The sequence below is a fragment of the Rhinolophus ferrumequinum genome, chromosome 11 (genome assembly GCF_004115265.2).
Source record: "Rhinolophus ferrumequinum isolate MPI-CBG mRhiFer1 chromosome 11, mRhiFer1_v1.p, whole genome shotgun sequence".
NCBI classification, from domain to species: Eukaryota; Metazoa; Chordata; class Mammalia; order Chiroptera; family Rhinolophidae; genus Rhinolophus; species Rhinolophus ferrumequinum.
The window spans coordinates 57,280,245-57,305,512 of NC_046294.1; the positions used below are offsets into that span (position 1 = coordinate 57,280,245).

Here is a 25,268-nt window from a genome sequence, read left to right on the forward strand (position 1 = left end):
AATCATCCAAATTCATGGAAGTATGGAGAGGTACTCCAAGAACTTAGCAATATCTTACACTGTTTCACTAACTGGAAATCTTTTATTTCCTTAAACAATTGGAAAATGGGGCTTGACTAAGTTTCAGACTATGATGGTTGGAAGTTGCTCCCTTTTTTCCTCCTTGGTGTTTTTCATTTGCACAGAAAATATTTAAGATTGTATTCTCCATTTCCAAGTTGTATGATATCTTCAGTTCGTGAGGATCACAAATCACTTTTCTTTTTCTTTCTTTTCCTTCCTTTTGTCCCTTTTCATTCCCTTCCCCTCTCTTTCTCTCCATGTTTATTTTAAAATCACTAGTGAGTTAATGGACATAAATTAATGAAAAAGCAAAAGAGTGAACTGCCAAACGATAGCCAAAAGGACAACGTGGTAGTTTATATTCAGGGGTTGTGTCATTGAAACATTGGTCTTTGACCTCTCAACTTAGGTCAGTGTAGTCCAACCTCAGTGTGATAAATATTATTCTTGTTTGAAATCAATGTATTATGTTATCTTGGCTTTTATAAGGAAAAAGCCGATCTTACCTGTAAACAGACACAGAAGGCACAAATGAAGCACTGGACTTAGAGAAAACTTGTTTCTTTCCATCTTGTCTGGAAGTAGAAATGATTGTGTTGAAGGCTAAGAGATTAAACTGTGTCACTTGTCAGAAAACTGGCAAGCAGCCATCTTTTCTGCCTGCTACTACATGCTGTTTTTGTGCTGTGGATGGGTTTAATAAATGCACTGTTGTGTAAAATGTCATTGTGGCATCACCAAGCGGAGGTTGTCATGTGATAGCTCTACTCCAGGATGACAGATCATTATTGGTCCTCAGCAATCCAGGGACTTGAAGCCACACAGAGGGTATTTTCATGGTTCAGATACAAAAGTAGAAATAAAAATCATTCTTTAAAGCATGGAAATATCTCTATTTTGCTCTGGAAGAAAAGCTAATGCTCTTTCCAAAATGTTCTTAGACAGACAGATAGATAGATAATGCTATCAAATTTTAATGACTACTTATAGAAGTAAAATTACAAATAGCTAGCAATATTTTTAAAAAGTTCAATATTATTGCCAATCACAAGATGCAAAGCAAAGAAATATACCACTTAGTAAACAACCCAAAATTTTGCATGTGTAAGCACATACAATGCTGGCAACATATCAGCATTTCGATTCTATTTAGTGTAAAAAAAAAATCAATGGGTTATGTTATATGTAGTTTTTGTCTACTCTTCTGCATTTTATACCTATTCCAAAAGCACAATTATTATATCCATAAACAGACATACATAAGGGGTTATGCTTAAAAAAACATTGCATGGGAAAAGGTTACTATCCATAGCAATTCATCTAAACCACCGTATGCTCCCTTGCCTGCCTCATCTCCCATTTTCTCTCAAACTCCAGCTCAGACTCCCATCTCCAGCCATCAGATGTAACCACACATCTCAACTCATCCCTGTCTCTGCTGTCCCTCCTCTTGGGGGGCTAGTTTCTCTCCTATTTCTGACCTTACCCACCCCTTTTTTTCTGATTGCTTTTTGCCTCTTGCTTCCAGATATGTAATGGGGCTGAGACCAGTCCTGAGATGCCTGATCAGTGTTTCTGAAGTTTAGAGTTTGCTAGTGCTGGCCGAAGCCTCGGTGTGCAAGCCAGTCTCCAGCCCAGCCGTAAGTGAATTTCAGGGTCCAGAATGCCAGAGTGCCTGAATTACCGTAATTTGCCATGTATAATGCACACTTTTGTGCCCAAATTTGTGAGGGAAAAATAAGGATGCACATTATACATGGGTAGTACTAATTCTGTATCTATATAAACGTTTTTAATGCTTTTATTTATGCTTATGAGTTAAAAGTGTAACTCTAGAAATCAATAACGAAATCCATATGAAAAACAATCCCCTGGAAAATCAGTTTTCTTGAACTTATACCAAACTTGCAACGACAACGAGTTCTTGGCCTTCTATGATGTGTAAATATCATAAATTTATTACCAGTACATAAAATTTCTTGTAACTTGTATCTGTTCTTGTGTTGTGCAATTATTTGTTACATAAAATTTCTTGTACCATTTTATGTTAAAAAAAATCAATGGTAAAATTCCTTTATAATACAAAAAACAGGTATCTAAATGTAAACAAATAAAAATTTGAATCAAAAAATTAAAACATTTTTTCACTGCAAATTTGGGCCAAAAACATGGGTGCGCATTATACAGGGGAGCACATTATACATTGCAAAATATAGTAGTTTTTTCTTGCTGTGTGACAAATTACCACAAATTTAACAGCTGAAGACAACATATATATATATTATCGCAGAGTTTCAGTGGGTCAGGAGTCTGAGCTCAGCTTAGTGGAGTCCTCTATTCCAGCTCCCACAAGGCTGCAATCAAAGTGTCACCTGAACTGCATTCCTTTTGGGAGCTTGGAGTCCTCCTCCAAGCTATGTGGCTTTTGGAAGAATTCAGCTGTATGACTGACAGCTCCCATCATGCTAGCTGTGGATTGGGGACTACTCTCAGCTCCCACAGGCTGCCCTCACGTCCTTGCCATGTGGCCGTTTCCATAGGTCTTCTCGCAACAGGGTAGTTTGCTCTGTCCAGGCCAGCAAGACAATCTCTTTGCCTTTAAAGTGCTCACTGGATTAGGTCAAGGCAAGGCAGAATAATCTCCCTTTTGATTAACTCAAAGTTAACTGATTAGAGAACTCAATAACATTTGTGAATCTCTTTTGTCATATAAAGTAATATTATCACAGGAGTGATATGCCATCGTACTCACAGGTCCTGCCCACACTTAAGAGGGGAGACTCACACGAGGATATAGGTCATTGGGGATCATCCTAGAATTCTGCCTACCATAATTGTTCCTTCCTGGCTGTCATAGATTTGGAGCTCGAGTTCAACATTCGGTTAATTGGTTGGCTCTGTAGACTGATTTGTGTTGAGGGTCTTCGAAATTTACACAAATCCCTTATACACAGCATTATTTTATTTAATCCTTACCATAGCTTCTTGCGATATATGCTCCTATCTCCAATTTACCAGTGAGGGAACTGGAACAAAGAGAGCTTAAAAAGAGGCCCAAGGTCAAATAGCTAGAAAGCAGAATTTGAAACCCAGATCCTCTGACTCCAAATAGTATGCTCTTTCTCCTACATTACCATTCTCTAGCAATCACTGAGGTCTGAGCTCAGTGTGGAGCCTGACCTAATCAGGAAGAAAGTCACCTCTCATCTCATCTCTGTCAGCAGTATAACTTAGAACTTAAAGACATACACAGAAGAGCCAGACTGCCTGGGTTCAAATTCTGGCTCCAACGTTTACTGGCAGTACAATCTTGTGCAATTTACATAATCTTCCAGTTCGTCAATTTTCTTGCCTGCAAAATGGGGGTAATGAAAGCATGGGTCTCATCAAGTCACTGCATACTTTAAATGAGTTCATGCTAGAAGAGTACTTGGCATTTTGAAGCATTACATTGATCTTGGTTGTTGTTACTGATCTGATTATTATATTTCCACTACTGTAGAGTGCAGATTACTACTCTCCTTGGAGCAGAAACATCACCTCACTTTTCTGGGCTTTAGCTTATTCTGTAACTTTTAGTATTATTTAATTGCAAAAATATAATTTATCATAGGATATAATTTATCATAGGATATAATTTATCAAAGGATATATTTAAAAAATTTTACAAGTCTCTTAACTCAGGAAAAAACAAAGAATTTGTCAAGTAAAAGAAAACTATGTTTAGTGTGTGGGCTGATTTTTTAAATGAGGAAAACATAGCAGATTCAGTTGACCGAATTATAAACTTAAGAATAGAAACAGAACATTTCTTAGTACTATACCTATTTTTAAGTGGTTTTTAATCCCATGTTATGACGAAGAGAAAAGGAGATGTGAACGATCTGAACAGGAAACTTAGGGAAAGACACAGAGAATGGAAGGAGACTGAAAGAAACATGGAAGGAATGGGAGAAAAGATAACAGGCCAGCATAGAGAAAACGAGAAACAGAAGAAAGACAACCGAGAGGTAGAGAGGGCAGGTAAGCAAAAGGGGAAAACACTGCTAAAATGTATTGAGCACCAACTATCTACCCGATACAGCTAGGGACTTAGGTTATCTCACTGAATCCTCAGAACAACTGAATGAAGTAAATGCTAGTCTCACCATTTTACAGATGAGACGGTAGTTACTAAAAGAGTTTAATGTTTTGAAGACCAATTATGCTAGTATACAGACATTAGAAACTATATTTCCAGAGCTGATTGTGCTGCTTCCCCATTCAAAAAGACTAATGGTGAGATAAAAATTACTCCTCATAGTTTGTTGGTCCAGCATCAAACAGTGTTCCTATTATACTGAGAAAAAGACTCTTTAAGTGGGTGTGGGTGGATAGTCCCTTTTAACACTACCTTAGAATATTAATTACTTAGGTCAAGAGATTTGGATTCTAGGTAAAGCAGAGCCCCAAATGATTAATGCCTCAGGATTAGTCGCTCTTCAGTTTCCTCATCTGTAAAATGTATGCTTTGAATTAGATAAATTGCCGAATTCTAAAAAACCTGTATCTAATCTCATGCTGCCATATTTTCAATAGATTGTTACTTTTGAACTCTTAGATGTCCCCATGGCATTCAAGTTTATGACAAGAAGCAGTAAGGTGGGAAATAATCTCAGCAGTAGTGGCAAGGATCTATCAAAATGAAGTGGAAACCCACCCAAGAGCTGTCTTCACGCAGGGAAAAGGCTGTAACGTGGATTGGGGAGCAGGCATATTTGGTTGCTCCAGTTAGAACCACCATGTAGAGTTTTTTCAGGCTGTTCATTGCACAAACATAGGAGAGAGTAGTCACATAGATAGTCATAAGCCATGATTTTGGCTCCCAGAAGCCAAAATATAGATCAGTGGGTAGAGGTTAGATAAAGAAAGCTGTGGTTCAGTAGAAAAATAACAAATTTTGGTAATGTTTAGAGTTGTTCCTTAACATTGTGAAAACTTTATCTTTGGGAGTTTTTAGGCAGAGACCACACAATATAGGGGGCACTACTATTGAATGAGCGTTTAGAGCGTATGTAAGTGACATTCAGGATTAGTTTCTGGATGTAATCAAAGCTGAGTGATCTTCTTAACGTCTTTAAACCTTAATTTCCTGAGTTCATATTATTATGGCCATAATAATAGTCCATACTGTTGTCAGTATATAGAAGCTTGTGTGTCTGTGTTTTATTCACATCTGTCCATCCATCTATCTATCTATCTGTCTGTCTGTCTATCTATCTATCATCTACTTTAGCATGATGCCCCACACATAATAAAAGCTTAATAAATGTAGGTTATCATTATGTTTATTGTCTTTACAACTACTGAATGCTGCTTCCAGCACAGCAGAACTTCCTTTGACCTCGGCAGGCATACTATTGCCACTCATGCTTGTGGGCAAAGAATGGTGGCACTTTCAGAGATGTCACTTTTCATTTTTAATTATAGAATAAGCATGTAACATAAAGTCTATTCTATCTCAAGCAAAAAGCCAGACTTTGGTTAAGAAATGGAAGTTGTTCAACTTCTAGGTAGGGAATGGTAGGAAATACGATTGTGGCCCATCGATTTCTGAATTATGCTCTAACAGCTCTATGTCTAAACTTTCAAAACTGGAGCTTCTCCAGTGTCCAGTGTTAGCAATCCCAGGCCCCACCATGGCTCATAGAATCACACAGCATCTATTTCAAATCCTTCTGTAGCATGGATATTTCATCACTCAGAAATTAATTTCATCAATTTAGCTTCGAAATTCTATTTTCAAAAATATATGTTTGATGTATTATAGAATTGTGTATTTGAAACCTAGGTAATTTTACTATTATCACCCTAACAAATTTAATAATAATAATTTAACAAGCATGTGGTTCCTGAGGAAGTGTGATTCATTTCTTTTCCTGTTGATAGGAGATGCAGATGTACCTGAAAAAAAATTTTTTTGATTCTCCTCCATAAGCTGCAAAGATGCAGCTGTCAAAGGTAATCGCTGCATCAGAACAATTGGGTAGGGAACAAAAGTGCCCTTGGCTGCTTTATAAGAAAAACAGTAAGCTAGCTTCTACATGATTAATGAAAAAACAGACTGAGAAAAGGCTACAAAGCTCAAATTTTGGGTATTTAAGTCATAGTCCTCACTGTAGCTCCCTGCAAGTTATTCTTACCTAGAGGACTTTGTGATACCTCTCTTCCCCCTACTCATTAATCTACCCTCCTCCTTCTTTTTATTATTTCATTCATTCATTCATTCATTCATTCATTCATTGAAAAACTCATTCATTCATTTGACAAGAATTTATTGATCCACTTCTATATATAACCAGTTGGTCTGAGAGGATTAACAATTTAATAGAAGTGCTAAAATAACATGAGGACATGTTTTTGTCCCCAGGAAAATCTCTCTTAATTGTTCTAATCCGCAATGTCTTTTAGTTACTGTTTTGATCCCTGATAGAACTTTATGTTATTTACTAATTGCCCCATTTAGGTGACTCTTAATTCCCTTCAAAATCTTTAGTTCTTTGAATAGGGGTGCCCTGACTCAAGCAGCTACTCCTCTAGCCTGAGCAGTACTTGGCTCTACTCCAACCACCTATTTAATTTTGCCTGGTGGTCTTCATCCAACTCAAGTTTGTTTCCCTCTTTGTTAGGACAACTTGTTCTTTCTCTCTCCAAGTTCTCATTCAGACTTGCGGGGTTAGTGAAATCTTAATTATTTTCTAAGACCCAGAATGGAATCTTCTTGTGGAATAGTTTTTTAGATGCTGTCCACATTCCTATGTAAAACCCTTATCAATGGTTGCTGAATCTATAAAAACCCACAGTGTCTATAATATCACATCATTTGCTAACATTATTTAAAATATATTATTTCCTATATGTTTTATTCTTTGCTCATCAGCTCATAGGATTCTTCTTTCTAATCAGACTGAAGGCCCCATGGAATAAAAGATATATCCGCACCCCCTCCTCACAGCCCCTGGCCCATGGTTGAATGTTGTAACTGTCAACAAACACGAATACTGTTTGAAATTGAATAAATAATAAGCGATCTGCAAAGTCATTACAGAAACCTTGCTTTGACAGGCTTTTCTTTCAAGTGCAGAACGTTTGGAGAAGTATTATTCTCCAAAGGTACAAATGTGTCTCATGGATGTGGCAGATTTACTTTACAAATAATTCTAACATTTCAGATCGTTACCTGAGTCTGCCATCCTCTGCTGCAGCACCTCCTGGTATAATCTTCGTAATAAATATGCCAGGATCATCTCCAATATGGGGATTATCTGTCCCTCCAGCAATACTGAATCCCAGTCCAGAATTCCCCTGTAGAAACAATAAATAGACATTAAATGATGTGTCTGTCACCTAAGCCTAGTTCCCCTTGCGTTATCATCTTACTACTCAAATGGAAATCAGGTGATAACAGTGTGTATGCAAAGCTATAAAGTGCACTGTCAGCAGGCAAAGGAAGGTCAGGAAAAACACTCAAGTTTGTCCCTGCATTGCAAGAATTCAAGAGGCCTTAAATTTTTGCTTATTCAAAAGGCCTTATATTTTTGCTTTTAAGAAATGCTACCTTTATACAGCAATTAAAATGATCATTACAAAGTAGGAAATAAAAGCTTAGAAATTGTATAATACGAAGAAGTGCAAAATATCTAGTGTCAATTATAAAAAAATATACAAAAAAAATGGAAGGAAGCAAGTTACATAAAATATTTGATTTGGGTAGTATAATGAAATTTGGGTGTTTTCTTTTTATTTTCAATATTGTTGTTTAAATATTGTTAATTCATCACATAAATGTGTTCCTATGTAACCAGGAAATTTGACTTCAGATGTGATAGCCCCTTCTAGAGACATAATCAATCTAAGATGCGTTCCTGTAATAAACAGGTTTTAATTTGCAGTACGTATAGAAAACAAATGTATTACTGCTGCAGCATGTAACTTTTAATAGTTTATATTCTAATAAAGCTTTCATACTTATTCCTGCAGATAATAGTAATTGACATCTAATGTACATCTAACTTTTTGAAATTTGTAATACAATTAAGTCTCCCCAAAATTCACAAACCATCTTGTTTAACATATTCCTTATTTACATGTTCTCTTAATCTCCATCTCCACAGCTACATTATATTTCCATGTTATGTTCTGATTTTCTTTTCTAATTTGCATTATATTTTAAGTTGTTTCCATATAGCGAGCTAGTCTTTATAATTATCCATTTCAAATGACTAAATAATATTTCATCAAGGTCATATATCATCCTCTATTTAAACAGTCCCCTGTCACACATTTAATTTCTCTATATACTCTTATGGAAAATATAGCTTACTAAATTTATGATCACTTGATTAAGTTCTGCTCTTGGGTAAAAAAAGATGATGAGTAAGAACTTAGTAGCTAATGCAGAAAAAAAAAATTAGGGCACTCAATTAGTCAAGAAAAGTTCAATGTCAAAATAAGGTCAGTTATAACTTGACAGTTATAATACCGCAAATGTCAAGGTAATGTTTAACAATTTTTATGGATTGAAGTAATAAAACTCTAAATTCCAGAGGGTTGTTTTCACAATTGTACATTTAAGTTGAAAGGTTTAAATTAATAATTCAACCACAGCAACAAAAGCCCATGTCTTTATACTTCCAACATCTCTCGAATTGTTTGTTCTTTGAAAATTTCCAACGTTCATAGATCAGTGATATTGCTTAGTAGCAGTCATGTAATCATGAATTCAATATTTATTAAACAGCAGCTCTGTACCAGCTCTAGACTAAGCCCTGGAGCTACGGCAGTGAATATGTCAATTTCTGAGGCGTATGAAGGAGAAGGACAGACTGCAGGAATAGCTAACAGGAGAACTAAACACGGGGACTTTTCCTGAAGGTGAATAGCAATTAGTTACTTTTAAGGGGATCAGGATGAGAGTTGGAGAGGAGGAGAGAATGTTCCAGGCGGAGGGAAGAATTTATGTGAAATCTCTGAGGTGAGAAAGGGTTTGCCAGGTCCAAGAAACAGACAATTAGGCTGGAATGAAGAAAGCAAGGAGAATTAGGTGAGTCTCTACCATGAGGTTCTTCAGAGCAGTGTATATATAAATCCATTTTTAGTTTTAAGTACCTATTGCCACCTGATGACTGTATCAGTATTGGATGAGTATCTCCTATGTGACTGTCTTGAAGTTAAAGCTATAGGGATTAAGACCGGATGATTTCTGCCTTCACAGACTCCAAGACTGAACAGAAAAGGCAATGAGAGTCTTGTATCTGGTGATTAGTACATTTTCATTTTATAATCTCAATTATATTGTCACATGGATAGCCACCACGACAGCATTTAGGTGACTTATCCGGCTGTTTCTCTAAGATCTAGCGATTTGGGGAGGGAAGGATGGGAAGATGAGTATCTTCAGTGTAATTTAGGTTTAGTTCCAAGTACATCAACTGGAGTATATTGATCTTACTAGAGTTTGCACTTCAGGGATAATAATTTCTTGATTAACGGGGGTAGGGAAGGAGGAAAGCAGAGACTGGGAGAGACTCAAATGCTATCTCCTAACAATGTCAACATTTTTGGAGAGAGCACTTAAAACTTTGTCATTTGACAGAGATATTCATGATTTAGCACTTAAGTTATTTTCTTTATTTCCAGTTTTGTACTTTCACCCCCAGGAAGACTGAACTGAACCACTGGCTGTTTCCTGCATAATCTATACTCTGACTTGTCTCTTGGCCTTTATTTATGCTATTTTCTCTACCAGAAACTTCCCATCTTCCCCTTAACTGGTCCATTTCTTCCCATTTTCTAAGATGGGGCTCAGATAGCATCTGTTCCAGGAAGTATTAAATGATCACTCCAACTCCTTTTTTCTGAGTAAGTCACTGCCTTTTTGAGTTTTTGTAGATATATACTCTTAGCTATGTCATGCACTGTGTTATTTTGAAGTCACATGTTTATGAGTCTATCTTTCCTTCAAACTGAACCTGCAGAAGGCAGGAACTGTGTTTATCTTTTTTTCTTGGGCGCCTAATTTGGCACATAGCATTGTTCAAAAAATATTTGATGAATGAATGAATGGACAAGCAAACTTCCTGACAATATTCAAGCTGTAAAGGGAAGACTCAGAAAGGACACAATAAAAGTCCACATGTGTTAAGGGATTGAATATAGAGGTAAAAGCTATTTTGTTCTGTGTGGCTATAAGAATAAAATGGAAAGCCTAAGTATTCAAATTGTGGCTTAGGTGAAAAGATGAATGATGAGACAGGCTGTTTGGGGAGGGAAGACCCTACCCTCAATGAGCAGCTGGCTAGTCACTGGACATACGGGACCCAAGCATCTATTGAGAGGTTAAACTGGATGACTTTAAAGGATTCTTTTAGTTCTCTATGTTTGTCTGCTTCGGCCAACAGAGAAAAAGGAATGCTTTAGAAACCTTTATAGGGGGAAGTAGATTCCTGTTGCAGTTTTAAAACTTATTCTGTGAATCAATAGATCTTTGAAATAATGGCTTTGATGACAATGTAGCAACATTTAACCACTGTTTTTAGAATTGTTGGAAAATATGGTCGCTAATACTATGGTCACTAATCTGGTCGCTAATACTAATACACATTCCCCTGTCCTCAAATCCACTCTGAAGAGGAGAATAAATGGATCAAGGAGTCCACAATGAAAAAGGGTAGGTAGAGATAGAGTATAACTGGACCTGTGTTTCCGATCCCAAGGATTCCCAAAAGCTTTTGTGTTTCAATTATAACCAGCCTGTGAGCTGGGCCTGGCAAGTCACCGTGGTTCTTTGGAAAAGGTTCATCTGAATTCAGCTAAGGAAATTATTTAAAGTGCTTTCCCAAATATCCTATTATTCTCTCCCAGCCTTCCCTTTCAGGTCTTCGCTACCAGCCAGCAGCATTCAGTGGAGAGAAGGACAGATAAAAAGCTGCAGTGAAATTATTGCCTGCTGTTCCCCATGACTGAATCACTCCAGTCCCCTGACAATCATCCCAGAGCCAGCCAGCTGCAGGGGCAGACCCCTGAACCTCTCTTCTCTGAGCAGCAGTCTCTGGATGTGAACAGGCAGACCCCTGGCTGACACCCTTACATCCTGAAAATTGTGACTAATTAACCAAGTGTTGACACTTGACGTAGTCGATGGAATGTGCGAGTTACCATGCTGGTGAGGCCAGCCCCGTACTCAGTTCTGGATGGGCTGCTGTTCCCTTGGTGCTGGGCAGGTTCCATGACTGATGAATGTAGCTGGCATGGACCATTTTTTCCCCTAGTGCCCAGTCCTCCACATTTCCTAACTCTCACCCAAGAACACAAGTCCATTGCCTAGCCAAATGGTACTTCCTTTTTTATGTACCACACTCCACCTGTCTCAGAAAAAGAATCAGCAAAAAGGAAAGACATTTTGCCATTCAACTGATGCTTGCAAATATAAATACAATATCCTCAGCAAAATTCCCCTTTCATTAAAATGTTGTTCTCTAAATGAAAATTGTCCCCAAAATGAGGTTATAAAAAAGAAGAGAAAAATAAAGATATAATCATATGTATTGTTTGTAGAATATTCTGTTGACAAAGAATTTCTTTGATTTTTGTAAGTTAAGTCACTCATTTAAAATACTGTTCAATGTGTCATTTCTAAAAATTTATCCTAAAGAAATAATCAGAGATATGGGCAAAGATTTGTGTCCAAAGCATTGTTGCAGTATTGTTTCCAATATGAAAAACAAAACAAAAAAACAGCTTACAACTGGAAACAGTTCTCAGTCTAGAAATAAGAGATGACCATTTTTATTTAATTATAACTTTTAGGAATTGCACTTAGGATGTCTCATAGTTTGCTATATTGAGTTGTATTTTTCTGGAAGCTGCTGAGTAGAGGAGCCATCAGGAGATCTGCATTCGGGGATTGGTAACTGTAGGTTTGGTAGGACCCGTAGGATTAGTAATTCATAGGAAAGTGTTCTAAGGGGATGGAGGATTGTGGAGAGGAATCAGTTTCTACAAACATGTGGAAATAGAATGCCAGATTAGAGTGTGCCAAATAACTCAGAAGAAGTAAAGGGTGATACAGCAAAGGTAGATTACTGCTTTCATAAAAGACTTTTATTCTTAGGGGAGATACGTGCTAGTGTCTGATGAGAAGGAGGCAGAGTAGGGGGAAGATTTTAGAGGATGGTGGGGAGGGCATTCAAGCATGTCTACAGGCTAAAGGGAAGAAGCCCTCGGAAAGGAAGATTGAAGGTACAGAAGAGATGGAGAGTGAATGGGAAGCAAAATCCTGAAGAAAAAGGAGTGAGACTAGTGCCTAGAGTTCATATTCTTTGAGTCCTACGATAGGTACTGGTTAAATACATGTGGTAGCTATAGTCACTTCAAGGAATCCAATGGTAATATGAGATGAAAAGATCTTTACAATACATCTTTAGGTAAAAAAAAAAGGAGAATACAATAGAAGGTTTAAATTTTGATTATTTCGTAATATATATGCATAGAAAAAAATGGAAGTATGTGTCTACCAGTATGTTATTAGTGGTTCTCAATGGATAGCAGAATTACAGATCTTTTTATTAGATTGGTGCAAAAGTAATTGCAGTTTAAAAGGTTAAAAATAACTGTAAAAAAAATCGCAATTACTTTTGCACCAACTTAATACTTTTTGTCATCTTTAATTTTTCCTTATAGATATATCTGACTATAAACACATACACATGTATTATTCTTGTAAAACTGGTCTAACAAAATAAAAACTAAAAAATTCTTTTTGGAGAGCATAACTCAGCCTTGGGTAAATCGAGTAATACTCTTCTATCTGAGATATGAATGACCAAGTTCCTATAGATAAAGTGTTTTTTCAAGGTGGAAGAAGTTATAGGGTCATTTAAAGGTAGAGAAAAAAGCTGAGGGAGTTCTTGACTGATAACACGTTTTTGCTTTATACATTTAGATGTCAGGACATCAGAAGGAAAAGTCTAAAATAAATTTGGAGACTTAAGAAAAGCAATAAAGGGTTGAGTGAGGAAGAGAAACATGTTGGGATCAGTAAGGGTGAGACACCATCAACGTGATTATGGGATTTTTCTCCCACAGTGCTTAGTAATCTTGAAAGGGGAAGGTTTGGTTGCTCTAGGGCTGAGGTTAAAAAATCAAATGGGGCTGATTTTGAACAGAATGAATAATATAAATCAGAAAACTAGGAAAGAAAGAGAAGCAAGGAGGATGCTCATAGAGTGGAAGAATAGAAGTAGGCAGAAAGACTGAGACTATAACGAGGTCAAAGTATAGATTTATGGGAAATGGGATGAAAGAGGGGACAGCAGGCTTTAGAGACTGGGATTTCAAGGTTCAGAATTTCAGAGATGAAGAAGCATTTGCTGCTAGTCATGTGAGTGTAATAAAAGTCACGTGGATGTATTTAAGTGGTGATCAAGTCATAATACTTTGCAGTTAACACTGATGTTTCCTTGGAAGATAGAAAGAGACAGAAAAGATGGAGAAGAAGAAAATATGGCCAAAATGTTCAGTGAAATTGAGGAAAGGCATAGAGTAGAGATGAAATGGGGGTAGGAAGTAAGGCAGTGTTGCAGTTAAGGGAGTTCCAGGTAGAGGAACAAGTTGTGCCAAGCCCTTAAAAGAAGAAAGTAGTTGACTTGTTCAAGAACTAAAACGAGAGCAGAATAGCAACAGAGTGACAAGGAAAGGAGGGTATAAATGAGGTTAGAGAGATCACCAGGGTTCAGAAACTGGAGGCAAGTAATAAACTGTAAAGTTTTGGGGTCATGAAGATTTCAAGCAGGGAAGTAAAATGATCTGATTATATTTAAGATTACACTTGTTGCTATTTAAAACTTATTGGAAAGAGCCAAAAGGGGGAACAGGGACACCAGTTGTAGCAGTCCAGGTCAGAAATTGATGGCAGCTGGTCGGCTGGTGGCAGTGGGGATGGCAAAAGTTGAGACATGATTTGGAGGTAGAACTGACAGAACCTACAAATGGTTAAAGTGTGCGAAGGAAAGAAACATCAACGATGATGCATAGCTGAACAGGGCTGCCATATGTGAGAAGACTAGGATGGGAGTAAGGAACTCAGTTTGGGAGAAGTACATCAGGAATTCAGTTTAGATTCTTTTAAATTTGAGAGATCTGTTGATGTCAGTAGAGTGGCAGAAAACTGACTGAGGTCTGGAGAAAGAACACTGATAATAGTAAACACTCATTGAGTGTTTCCTACATGCCAGACACTGTGCTAGACTTTACAAAGCCCTCCTTAAGGATAGTTAAGATACTGGAAAGAAAATAGTTGGGTAATTGCAGAAATATCAGGAATACATGCCAGGCAGTTATTTCCTTTAATCCCCACAACAACTCTTTGAGGGTACATGTGAACATTTTATGAATGCCAGACTTACGAGTATGGCTTCTCTGGAGAAACTAGGTTTTCTTAATAAGGAATGACTTGATAGATGTGATGTTTTATCGTGATTAATTCAAGGACAGTGTGCAGGCTGAATTGAGACTAGGATGAGTGGATTGAGTCAAAAAGCAAGGAGAACAATTTGGGATCAAATATAATATTTGAGCTATGAATTCTTAAGATTTGATTTAGAATGGAGTGTCAGTGACACTCCAACTATGCAATTTCCCCTGAAATGGTATTTAACTGAAATGTCATTAGAAGTTAATATATACTTGTCAACAGCTCCCAACATAGTCTCAACTTCTTAATCATTTTTCCAACGTAAGTTGGTAACAATGGAGTCTCTCTCTCATAACCCCATTAAGCCTTCTATTTACAAGGACTTCTCTACTCATGTTCTCTGAAAACTTCCTGGTATATGAAGGATTCAAATAGATACCTGTTTAGAATAGTTTGGGCATATAAGTAAGAAATGGGGAAGTTCATGAACCAGTCAATTACCACATCAAGAAACCTGACATCCTTGACTCCTGCCTGCCCGTTGGTCTTTACATTTTATTAAACATCATATCTTGTTGACTTTATCCACAAAATATCCCTCAAATCCATCCAGCTCTTCTTTACAATTATTATCACTGCCCCAGCTTAGAACTTCATTAGTTTTCCCCATTGTTCTTCCGGCTTCCAGGCCTGACTCACTTTATCTTCATGGTGGAATGTGCTCAAAATAGTGGTTCTCAAACACAAATGCTGTGAAGGCAGACACCATATTATATATAGGAGGATGATATGTGCCCAGGAGAACATAAGTGTGATTAAATGGAAACTAGTCCTCATGGTGGGAATAAAATAGAGAGAAGTGGAGATGGAGCATATATCTTATCTAAAGGGTAGAGATGCTACTCAGCTCTTATGAACAGTGGACACTCTAGAATGGGAGCCTAATTTGGGGAGATTGTTTTCTTTCCCCCCTGAGGGAAGCTAGAAATCAAATTTTCTTAAAATTTGATTTAAAAAATATATCAATCTTTAAATGTTGGAAAATTATATATGCTCTTAGTCAATTATGCTTCCTTTTGACAGTTGGCAGTTTGTGAGGTACATTCTACAGCAGCCACACAGATCAACATTGTGAGGACTAAAGGAAATATATATTTGCAAGCCAGAGATATGATCTAAGGGTCGCCATTTTGTAAACTGTTCACTATTCAACTAACTTGTGCTTTCTTTTGTGTGGCCTTATATACCCATGGGCAGCACGTAAAGGAAAGTTCCTGACCCAGAATAGGTGCTCACTTTCCCCTTCACTTTTCTCTATATTACTCGCTGCCCGGTTCACAGGTTTATTATTGCACAAGCACATTATATGGTACTTGTTTATGTGCTTATCTCTGTTATTCTACTGTGAGCATCAATCCAAAACATTAAAACTGAGTTACTCACTTTCTAAGCCAGAATCATGTAGCACCTACACATGAAAAGAACTGAATAAACTCTTGAATGAACTGAACAGAACTGGTTCTTCTGCCTGGAACGCTTCTCTCTTCTTTTGTCAAATTCCTATTCAAACATCAAATTCATCTCAAATGTTATCTGTAATATTTTCTCCAGCCGCTTCAGGCAGATGTGACTGCTCTTTCCTCCATGATTCCACACAACTACATTCATAACATGACTAAGACCACAAAGTTATTTGTATATGTGCCTCTCTTCCTCTAGATTCTTAGCATCTGGAGGGCAGGGGCCACACTATATTTGCAACTGTATTTCTAGCTCTCTGTCTGATTCCCGATAACAGCAAATGCTCAGTGAATATTTGCTGGATTAAACTAAACTGAATAATACTTGAAATAATTTGTATGAAGGAACTAACAAGGAAGGGTAGCTGAAGTAGGCTAGGAGAGGTTATTTGGTTTTAATGCCAGAGAGATTGAATCACCTAATTAATTATTTATTTGAGTACTTATTATTACTTAAAATTATGTCAAATTCTGTGAACAAAAGAAAATAAAAATATAAAAAAACATAGTCATTTTTGTCAAGGATCTTCTTGTCTCTTTGGGAAAATATGCTATAAACACAGGAACAGTGTGGGTATGGCATAATATTTCAAATTTATCTTTGGCTCTTCTTCTCCCTGGGTCCTCTCATCCATCATTTGCCAAGTTCTGTTGATTCTATCTCTTGGATACCTCTTGTTTTTATCTCTTTATTTCTATTCTCACTGCCTGTGTCCTAACTAATTTCCTCATTTCTTATTGCCCAGGATATTGCAAAATGCCAACATCTGAGAATGATCACTTCATAGATCATTTCTTTTGATTCATTGTGTTTCAAAAGTATAATTTTCCCATTTCTCTCAAATCAGCAATTTAGATCGTCTTCTTCTTTCCATTCCAAACCTTTGAAAACCACAAACTGTTGAACAAAACAATCTTATTATTTTCACTCTTTACTGAACCATGAGGCTTTTTTTTTTTTTAAGGAGGATTCCTATACTTTTAAAAAAATTCTGGCAAAGTACACTTATTATTCCTTTCTACTATTTCTTGTCAGTACTGTAGGTGCTCACTTGCTACAACCATAAACTTATATCCCTTAAAAATAACTCTCCTTTGAAACACTAACTTGGGACTAACCAGTTGTGACTCTGACATAACAAGCCATCAACCCATATGCCTACCTCTGCCAAACTTGACTAGGCCAAGGGGGATTGGAAATGGGAACTTGCTATCAGCAATAAGGTGCCACTCTGTTAAATGTATTAAGAAAACAAAAAAGCAAGCTCTGGATTTATTCCTGCTGTGTTTAGATCCTAGTTTTACCATGTCCTGGCTTGTGATCTGAATAATTCTCTTAAGTTCTCTGAACTACAGTTTCTTTGCAAAAAAAAAAAAAAAAAAAAAAAAGGGAAATAACGATAGCTTTGGGGTTAGTTATAAACTAGTAGTACTCAAAAGCATTTTCATAATAATAAGATGTTGTCCTTTTCACTGTGTTTACATTTGCATGGATGGTGAAAAAGCAATATTGAGTACAACTTTTCCTTCACACAAATCAAGGCAGCGGCACCAAAGTATGCTAGTAATCACTGAATTCTTCAGTATAAACATACATTCACAATGAAAAAAGTCAGTTTCCCTTCAGAATATCTTTATGAAGTAGTAAAATCATTAATTTCATAACATCTTGAACTTTGAGTGCATAATGTTATCATATTCCGTGCGATGAAATAATGAGATATGCCTAAAGCACTTCTGCATATTGCATATGATTTCTCAAGAAAAAATAAATTTGTGCAGTCATTTGAAGTGCAAGATAAACTAACCACATTTTCATTGAGTACCATTTTTACTTGAAAGTATGACTGTCATACAAACTATGATTATTCAGTCTTAAGTATTTGGCAACCTGAAAATTAATGAGTGAGCTTGTTTCTTCAATACAGCAACTGATGGTAATTTTTGAAAATTGTAAAACTTGAGTTTTCAAGCCAACATTAGAATTTGGAAACCTTGCATCTGCCAACATGCATGTAACAGTTTCCCAAGTCTTAAAGACTTTCTTGGTGGGATGGCTGGTGATATTGACAAAAAAATAATTTTTGATGTCAACATTTGGATACTCTGTATAACTCAGTGAACCAATATTTTCCAACTAATCAATACATATTACTAACCCATGCATGAGTAAAAGGTTCATTTACACTGTAAGATAGACAAATGAATTTTAGTGTAACGTAGTATAGGAAGTTAGTTGATATGGTTTCAGATTCCATAGTACAACCAATCTTTAAAAAATAACCACTTGTCAAGTTTTAGTGTAACATCAGAGTAGAATAGCCACAATTACCTGAAAAGGCTATGAAAACATTTTGCCTTTTTCCATTCATGTATCTGTGAAGGAGCTACATGTTCTGCATTCACTATGGCTAAAACAACATGTATAACAGATTAAACACAGGATGAAGAGAAACTAGATGTGTGTTAATCTAGACATAGAATAGATTTGAAATATGTAAAACAATGACAGTTTTCTTGTTAACTTTTCTTGTTTTGAAAAATGTAGATATTTCTAACAAAAAGTTACTTGCGTTAACATGTAATGATTTTATTATTGTTATTTATACATTAATACATTTTTAAAGTTCTCAGTTTTAATTTCTAATATGATACATATTGATAGATATAATGCATATAAGCAATATAGGGTTCTTCATTAATTTTGAGTAAAACGGGATCTTGAGACCAAAATGTTTAAGAACTGCTATTGTGAAAAGTCTATAAGATAATTCTCATAAAACATTTAACATGGTAAACTATAAGGGCCGAATAAATGTGGATAAGCCTGTTATACACCAAGTGCTCAGTAAGTGTTAGCCACTATTATAACTTCTTTAAACCACACGTGATTCTCATCCATTTGTCACAGTTTGAAAGAGAACCTAAGGAGCTGGGCAGCAGAGTGCTTGAGGAAGCGAGGGAAAATGTAGGTCCATTACAGGTTAATACTTGTCAGAGTAATAATATTATTCACCATCTCAGAACCTGATATAAAGGATCAATTCCTGGAGTGAAAGGATTTTCATCATGTGTTTTTCAGCAGGTCCACCGAGAATTTAAAAGCATGCACAGGATACCTGTTTGAAAACTAGAGCCCAAGTTTCCCCACGCCTGGTATGACTTCACATTCTTACACCAAGGAAATCATTAGTCAAAGACTTCTTAAAGCTATGCTGAGTCTATAACAAATATTTTTATTCTGTTTGACATATACATGGACCATTGGCAGTGGTAAAGATTTCACAGACCTTTCTAATTTTATTTTATTTTTAAGGCAATGTTATTTGCAGAGTGTGTCCTTTACAAAAAAATAAAAAATAATAATAATTTTAAAAATCATGTATAATTATCAGAGCTATGTTGAGATCAACATTTCTTTGGATTAAGAGTCTAAACTCCCCTCAGCCCACGTTGTCACTGGTCTCAAAATCTGTTCATGAATATTCAAACAACTTTAATTTCATAGTGCTGTCCATAAAACCTAGCCCAGGAAACAAATATTTTCTGCAAGCAAATGGACTCCATGTTCCCTCACAGGTATACGTTGGGGAGGTAGGGAAAGGCAGGCTACCCCATTCCCCTTGAAGTGCCTTTGCTTTCTTTGCAACCCTAAGGATTTGAATTAATATCTACATTCTATAGCTTCTATAGAGGGCAAAAGAATTTTCAGTCATGAATACGTGTTTCCTTTTTGAGTGCCTCTTTTACTCTCCTTCTCCCTCACTAGGCTTCAGTCATCATGTCCCCCTTAGGGTCCTCCAAAAATAGAGGTTCACGGTCAAGTTTATTTCTGCCTCAGGAGCTTTATGTTTGCTTTTACATTACCTATAGGATGTTTACACCCTTGTTATTCTTTAGAAGTCGGATGAAATCTTACCATCCCAAAGGAACCTGCCCTGATCGTCAATGAACTCCTGTCTTCACCACTACTCTAGATCACTCCCCGTTTGTCTACCTGTTATTTTCTTCATATCATTTAACATCATCTAAACTTAATTTATTTGTTTATTTATTTATTGTGTGGCTCTCACTATAGTGTAAGCTCCAGAAGGTAGAGACTCTTCTGTCCTGTTCATCACTAGAGTGTATTCTCAGTTCCTAGAATAGTGCCAGGCACTTACATAAGCATTCAAAAAAATATGTGTGAAACCATCAACAAAAGAAAAAGGGAACCAACCAAATAGGAGCAGATATTTGGAAACAATGCCTCTGATAAGGGGCTAATATCCAAAAAATACAAAGAAGTCATATTGAACAACAACAAAAACAAATAATCCAATTAAAAAATGGGCAGAGGACATGAACAGATACTTCTCCCAAGAAGACATACAAATGGCCACTAGATATATGAAAAGATGCTCAACTTCTCAACCTATTGGGGAAATGAAAATCAAAACCATAACCAGTACCACCTTACACCTATTACAATGGTTTTTATCAACAAGACAAGACATAACAAGTTGGAGAGGTTGTGGAGAAAAAGGAACCCTCATATACTGCTGGTGGGATTATAAACTGGTACAGGCACTATGGAAGCAGTATGGAGATGCCTCAAAAAATTAAGAACAGAGTTACCATATGACCCAGCAATCCCTCTCTGGGTATCTACCCAAAAATTCTGGAAACATTTATCCATAAATAAGTAAACAAATAAATAAATAAATAAACGTGTGTGTGTGTGTTTGTGTGTCTGTGTGTGTGTGCGTGAGTGCACTAATGGTAACCTCTTGTTATTGAGTACCTCTTGTAATTGTAGAAGTCAAACGTGACTTGTATTCATCTTTTATTATCAGTATATATTGAGTATTACAACTTTAATACAGTTTTTTCCTTTCTTAAAATGTGTACACATGTTTTTCGATATATATATATATATATATATATATATATATATATATATATATGTAAAATACAAAAATATCAGTAATTTCTATCGGTGATAATGTCACAGATGCTGTCAATCTACTATAGTTTCTTACCTACATTCAAATGGTGAAAAACATGATATTTCAGTCAAAGATTAGTAAAAATAAAAATTGTTTTTCATCCAAGTTCATGGACTCCCCTGAATTCCATCTACAGACCCCCGTGTAAAAAACTGTTCTAGGGGAATTTCCGGGAGCCTTCCCAGGATCAGAGGAGATGCAATTCTTTAATTTTCTAGAACTGAAATGATGTGATACTTTAGATGAAAAGAGTTCACTAAATTCCAGCAGAATAATACAAGAAATGAAATAAAGTAGCATGACTAGAAACATACTGTGAAACATCAGCAATAAAAAGAAAATTCTAAAAACTACCAGAGTAGAAAGACAAATAACCTGAAAAATCAAATTAACATTGGATATCTAATTAGCAAAATTCTATTCAAGAAAACAACGAAGAAATGTTTTTGAAATACTGAGGTGAAATTTACTTTGAATCGACAGTTTTATTCATATCCAAATTATCATTAGTTTGAGGAAGACTGAAGGTAAAACTGCTGTGTTTTTCCACATGTAAAGATTTAGAACAATTAGCACTCACGACCTAAAATAAATTCTGGTAAAAAAAAAATAATTAAAAAGAAAATGGTGAAATTCAAATGTAATGTATACTAACTGGGAAAAATTAAATAACAGAGTAGTATATAAAATAAAAAGTGAAAGAGCTCTGTCTTGATTCCTTTACTTGTTGTGTATTCTCTGATATCTTTTTCAATGCCTATGCAAACATGTACATAAACACATATATACAAAATAGCTTTTATTCTTTAAACATGAGCTCTCTCAATGTGAAATAGTTTGTGAGTTTTTATATATATCCCTATGTTTATTGCAGCATTATTCACGGTAGCCAAGATGTGGAGACAACCTAAGTGCACTTCGATATATGATTAGAAAAAGATGTGGTACATATATACAATGGAATACTACTCGGCCATAAGAAAGGATAAAATATAAAATACTGCCATTTGTGACAACGCGATGGATTTTGAGAGTATCATGCTAAACAAAATAAGTCAGATAGAAAAGGAAAAGAACCATATGATTTCACTCATATGTGGGATATAAAACAGAAAGCAACAAATGAACAAACAAGGGGATCAGCTATATGGTGATGGAAAGAGACTAGACTTTGGGTGTTGAGCATACAATGCAATATGTAGATGATGCATTTTAGAATTGTATACTTGAAACTTACATAATGTTATTAACCAATGTCGCAGCTAATAAATTAAGTAAAACAGAGAAATATGTGTTTAAGAAATGAGTGACTCAATCAATTAATGAGAAACTGTAATATAGTGGAAACTACAAGTTTTGGAGCCCACAGACCTGGGTTCGAAGGTTGACTTTACTTATTCAGTGTGTGACCTTGGGATAGTTTCTTAATTTCTCTGGGTCCTAGTTTCCTCAGTATAAAACTGTGATTGTTAGACAATTGCAAAAAATGTTTTCATGTGTAAAAGCATCTCATATTGTTTGAAACATACAAGGTACTCAATAAAAATTATATTTTCCCCCAACCAATCTGAATACTTGCTATGTGCATAACATTAATGCTTAAGTCTCTGACATCACAGAACATACCATCTTGTGAGGAATCAAGAGAATGAATATATATATATATACACATATGTATATATATATGTATATATATACACACACACATATGTATATGCATACATATATACATTTATATATGTGTGTGTATATATATGTGTATATATATATATATATATATATATATATATGCCAAATAAATGGCAAAGGGAGAAAAAAATAATCTTTCATTGGCTCCCTACTGTATAGAGAATCAAGTCTACATTTATTTAGCATAACATTTATGGCATTACATGATCATTGCATGAGGGCTTTTCAACCCCCATTTCTCACTGGTGTCATCCACCTAGGGGCCCCCCTAATCAATTCACTCCACCACTCACTTTGCTCAGTATGTATGTAGGCCTGATGAGCCTTGCAGCTTTGCTCACACTCTTTCCCTCTCCTTATATTTGAATTCTGCCTGCCCAGGGCCTGAAGTAATCCTCACTTAAGCTGGGAAGTCATTTCATCTCACATCAAAATCAGCCCAATCCTCAAAACTGGAAACAATTGTTCCCTCTTCTAAGGTCCCAGAGCAGATGGTTATACCTCTTCTTAGGCACTTTCTACTTTTTACCTTGTGTTTGGAGCATATGTGTATTTGCTTTACCTTTTGGCCTAACCTTCAAGAACATGAGGTCAGCAATTGTTTCTGGTTCATCTTTGTCATCCCTGAAGACTTGTGCACATAATAGGTGTCCCCAAAATAGAGAGAGTGAGATGCATGACTGAATGCATTTAAAATGAGTAAAAAGAAACTTAATGAGAGACTCAGTTCTCTACATGGGTCTTTCATCTTAAAACTGTGCTCTTTCAACTAGATTATGTCCATTTTACACTGTTATAGATTAGGGATAACAATGCTTTTACATCTTGTGCCAATTCTAATGACTGTGAAGGCTTTAGGGAGTACAGAGCAGAGAAAGATCATTTTTTTAAATTAAAGTTTATTGGGGTGACAATTATTAGTAAAGTTACATAGATTTCGTGTACAATTCTGTAATATGTTATCTATATCTCAAATTGTGTGTTCACCACCCAGAGTCAGTTCTCTTTCCATCACCATATATTAGACCCCGTTTACCCTTTTCTAGAGCTCCCCTCCCCCCTTATCCTCTGGTAACCCCTCATCTATTGTCTACTTCTATGAGTTTTTAGTCCTTCATTTGTTTGTCTTGTTCTTTTGTTTTCCATTTTATATACCACATATCAGTGAATTCATATGCTCCTCTATTTTTTCTGTCTGACTTATTTCGCTTAGCATTATACTCTCAAGATCTGTCCACGTTGTCAAAAATGGTACTATTTCATCTTTTCTTACTGCCGAATAGTATTCCATTGTGGATATATACCACAACTTCTTTATCCATTCATCTATCAAAGGACATTTTGGTTGTTTCAATGTCTTGGCCACCGTAAATAAAGCTGCAATGAACATTGGAGCACACATGTCTTTATGGATGAATGTTTTCAGATTTTTTTGGGTAGATACCCAGGAGAGGGATTGCTGGATCGTATGGTAATTCTATTCTTAATTTTTTGAGGAACCTCCACACTGCCTTCCATAGCGGCTGCACCAGTCTGCAGTCCCACCAACAGTGTATGAGGGTTCCTTTTTCTCCACAGCCTCTCCAACACTTGTTGCTATTTGTCTTGTTGATGATAGCCATTCTGACTGGGGTGTGGTGATATCTCATTGTGGTTTTTATTTGCATTTCTCTGATGATTAGTGATGTTGAACATTTTTTCATATGTCTATTTGCCATCTGTATGTCCTCTTTGGAGATTCTCTGCCCATTTTTCAATTGGGTTGTTTGTTTTTTTTGTTGTTTAGTTGTATGAGTTCCTTGTATATTTTGGATATTAGCCCTTTATCGGATGCAAAACTCTTCTCCCATTCAGTTTGCTGCCTCTTTATTTTGTCAATGGTTTCTTTTGCTGTGCAGAAGCTTTTGATATAGTCCCATTCATTTATTTTAGCTTTTACTTCCCTTGCCTTTGGAGTCAAATTCATAAAATGCTCTTTGAACCCAAGGTCCATAAGTTTAGTACCTTCTATGTTTTCTTCAATGTAGTTTATTGTTTCAGGTCTTATGCTCCATTTTCAGGTCTTCGATCCATTTTGAATTAATTTTGGTACATGGTGATGGATAGCAGTCCAGTTTCATTCTTTTGCACGTGGCTTTCCAATTCTCCCAGCACCATTTGTTGAAGAGGCTGTCTTTTCTCCATTGTATGTTTTTGGCTTCTTTGTCAAAAATCATCTGTCCATATTTATGTTGGTTTATTTCTGGGTTCTCAAATCTATTCCATTGGTCTGTGTGTCTGTTTTTCTGCCAATACTATGCTGTTTTGATTACTGTTGCCCTATAGTACAAGCTAAAGTCAGGGAGTGTGATACCTCCAGCATTACTCCTTTTTTTTTAGGATTGCTTTGGCTATTCAGGGTCTTAGAAAGATCTTGATATGATGCCCATGATGGAGTTGAAAAGCCTGTACCACACAATCATGTATTAACTGCTATTGGCCAGCTTGTTTATAATTCTTACTCTTTTTTTTATTAGTTTCAGGTGTACAAAACAACATCAGACATTTATATAAGCC

At 36.1% G+C, this 25,268-nt stretch overlaps 1 protein-coding gene across 21 annotated transcripts in view; it reads right to left on the bottom strand.

The window, feature by feature from the left end:
- Nucleotides 1-25,268, bottom strand: part of DLG2 (discs large MAGUK scaffold protein 2) — a 1,874,701-nt gene that overhangs the window by 560,747 nt on the left and 1,288,686 nt on the right. For all 21 annotated transcript variants that reach the window (XM_033121658.1, XM_033121661.1, XM_033121660.1 and 18 more), the window contains one exon: nt 7,283-7,407. In XM_033121658.1, coding sequence (XP_032977549.1) covers nt 7,283-7,407 — 125 coding nt within the window. The remainder of the gene's footprint in view (nt 1-7,282; nt 7,408-25,268) is intronic.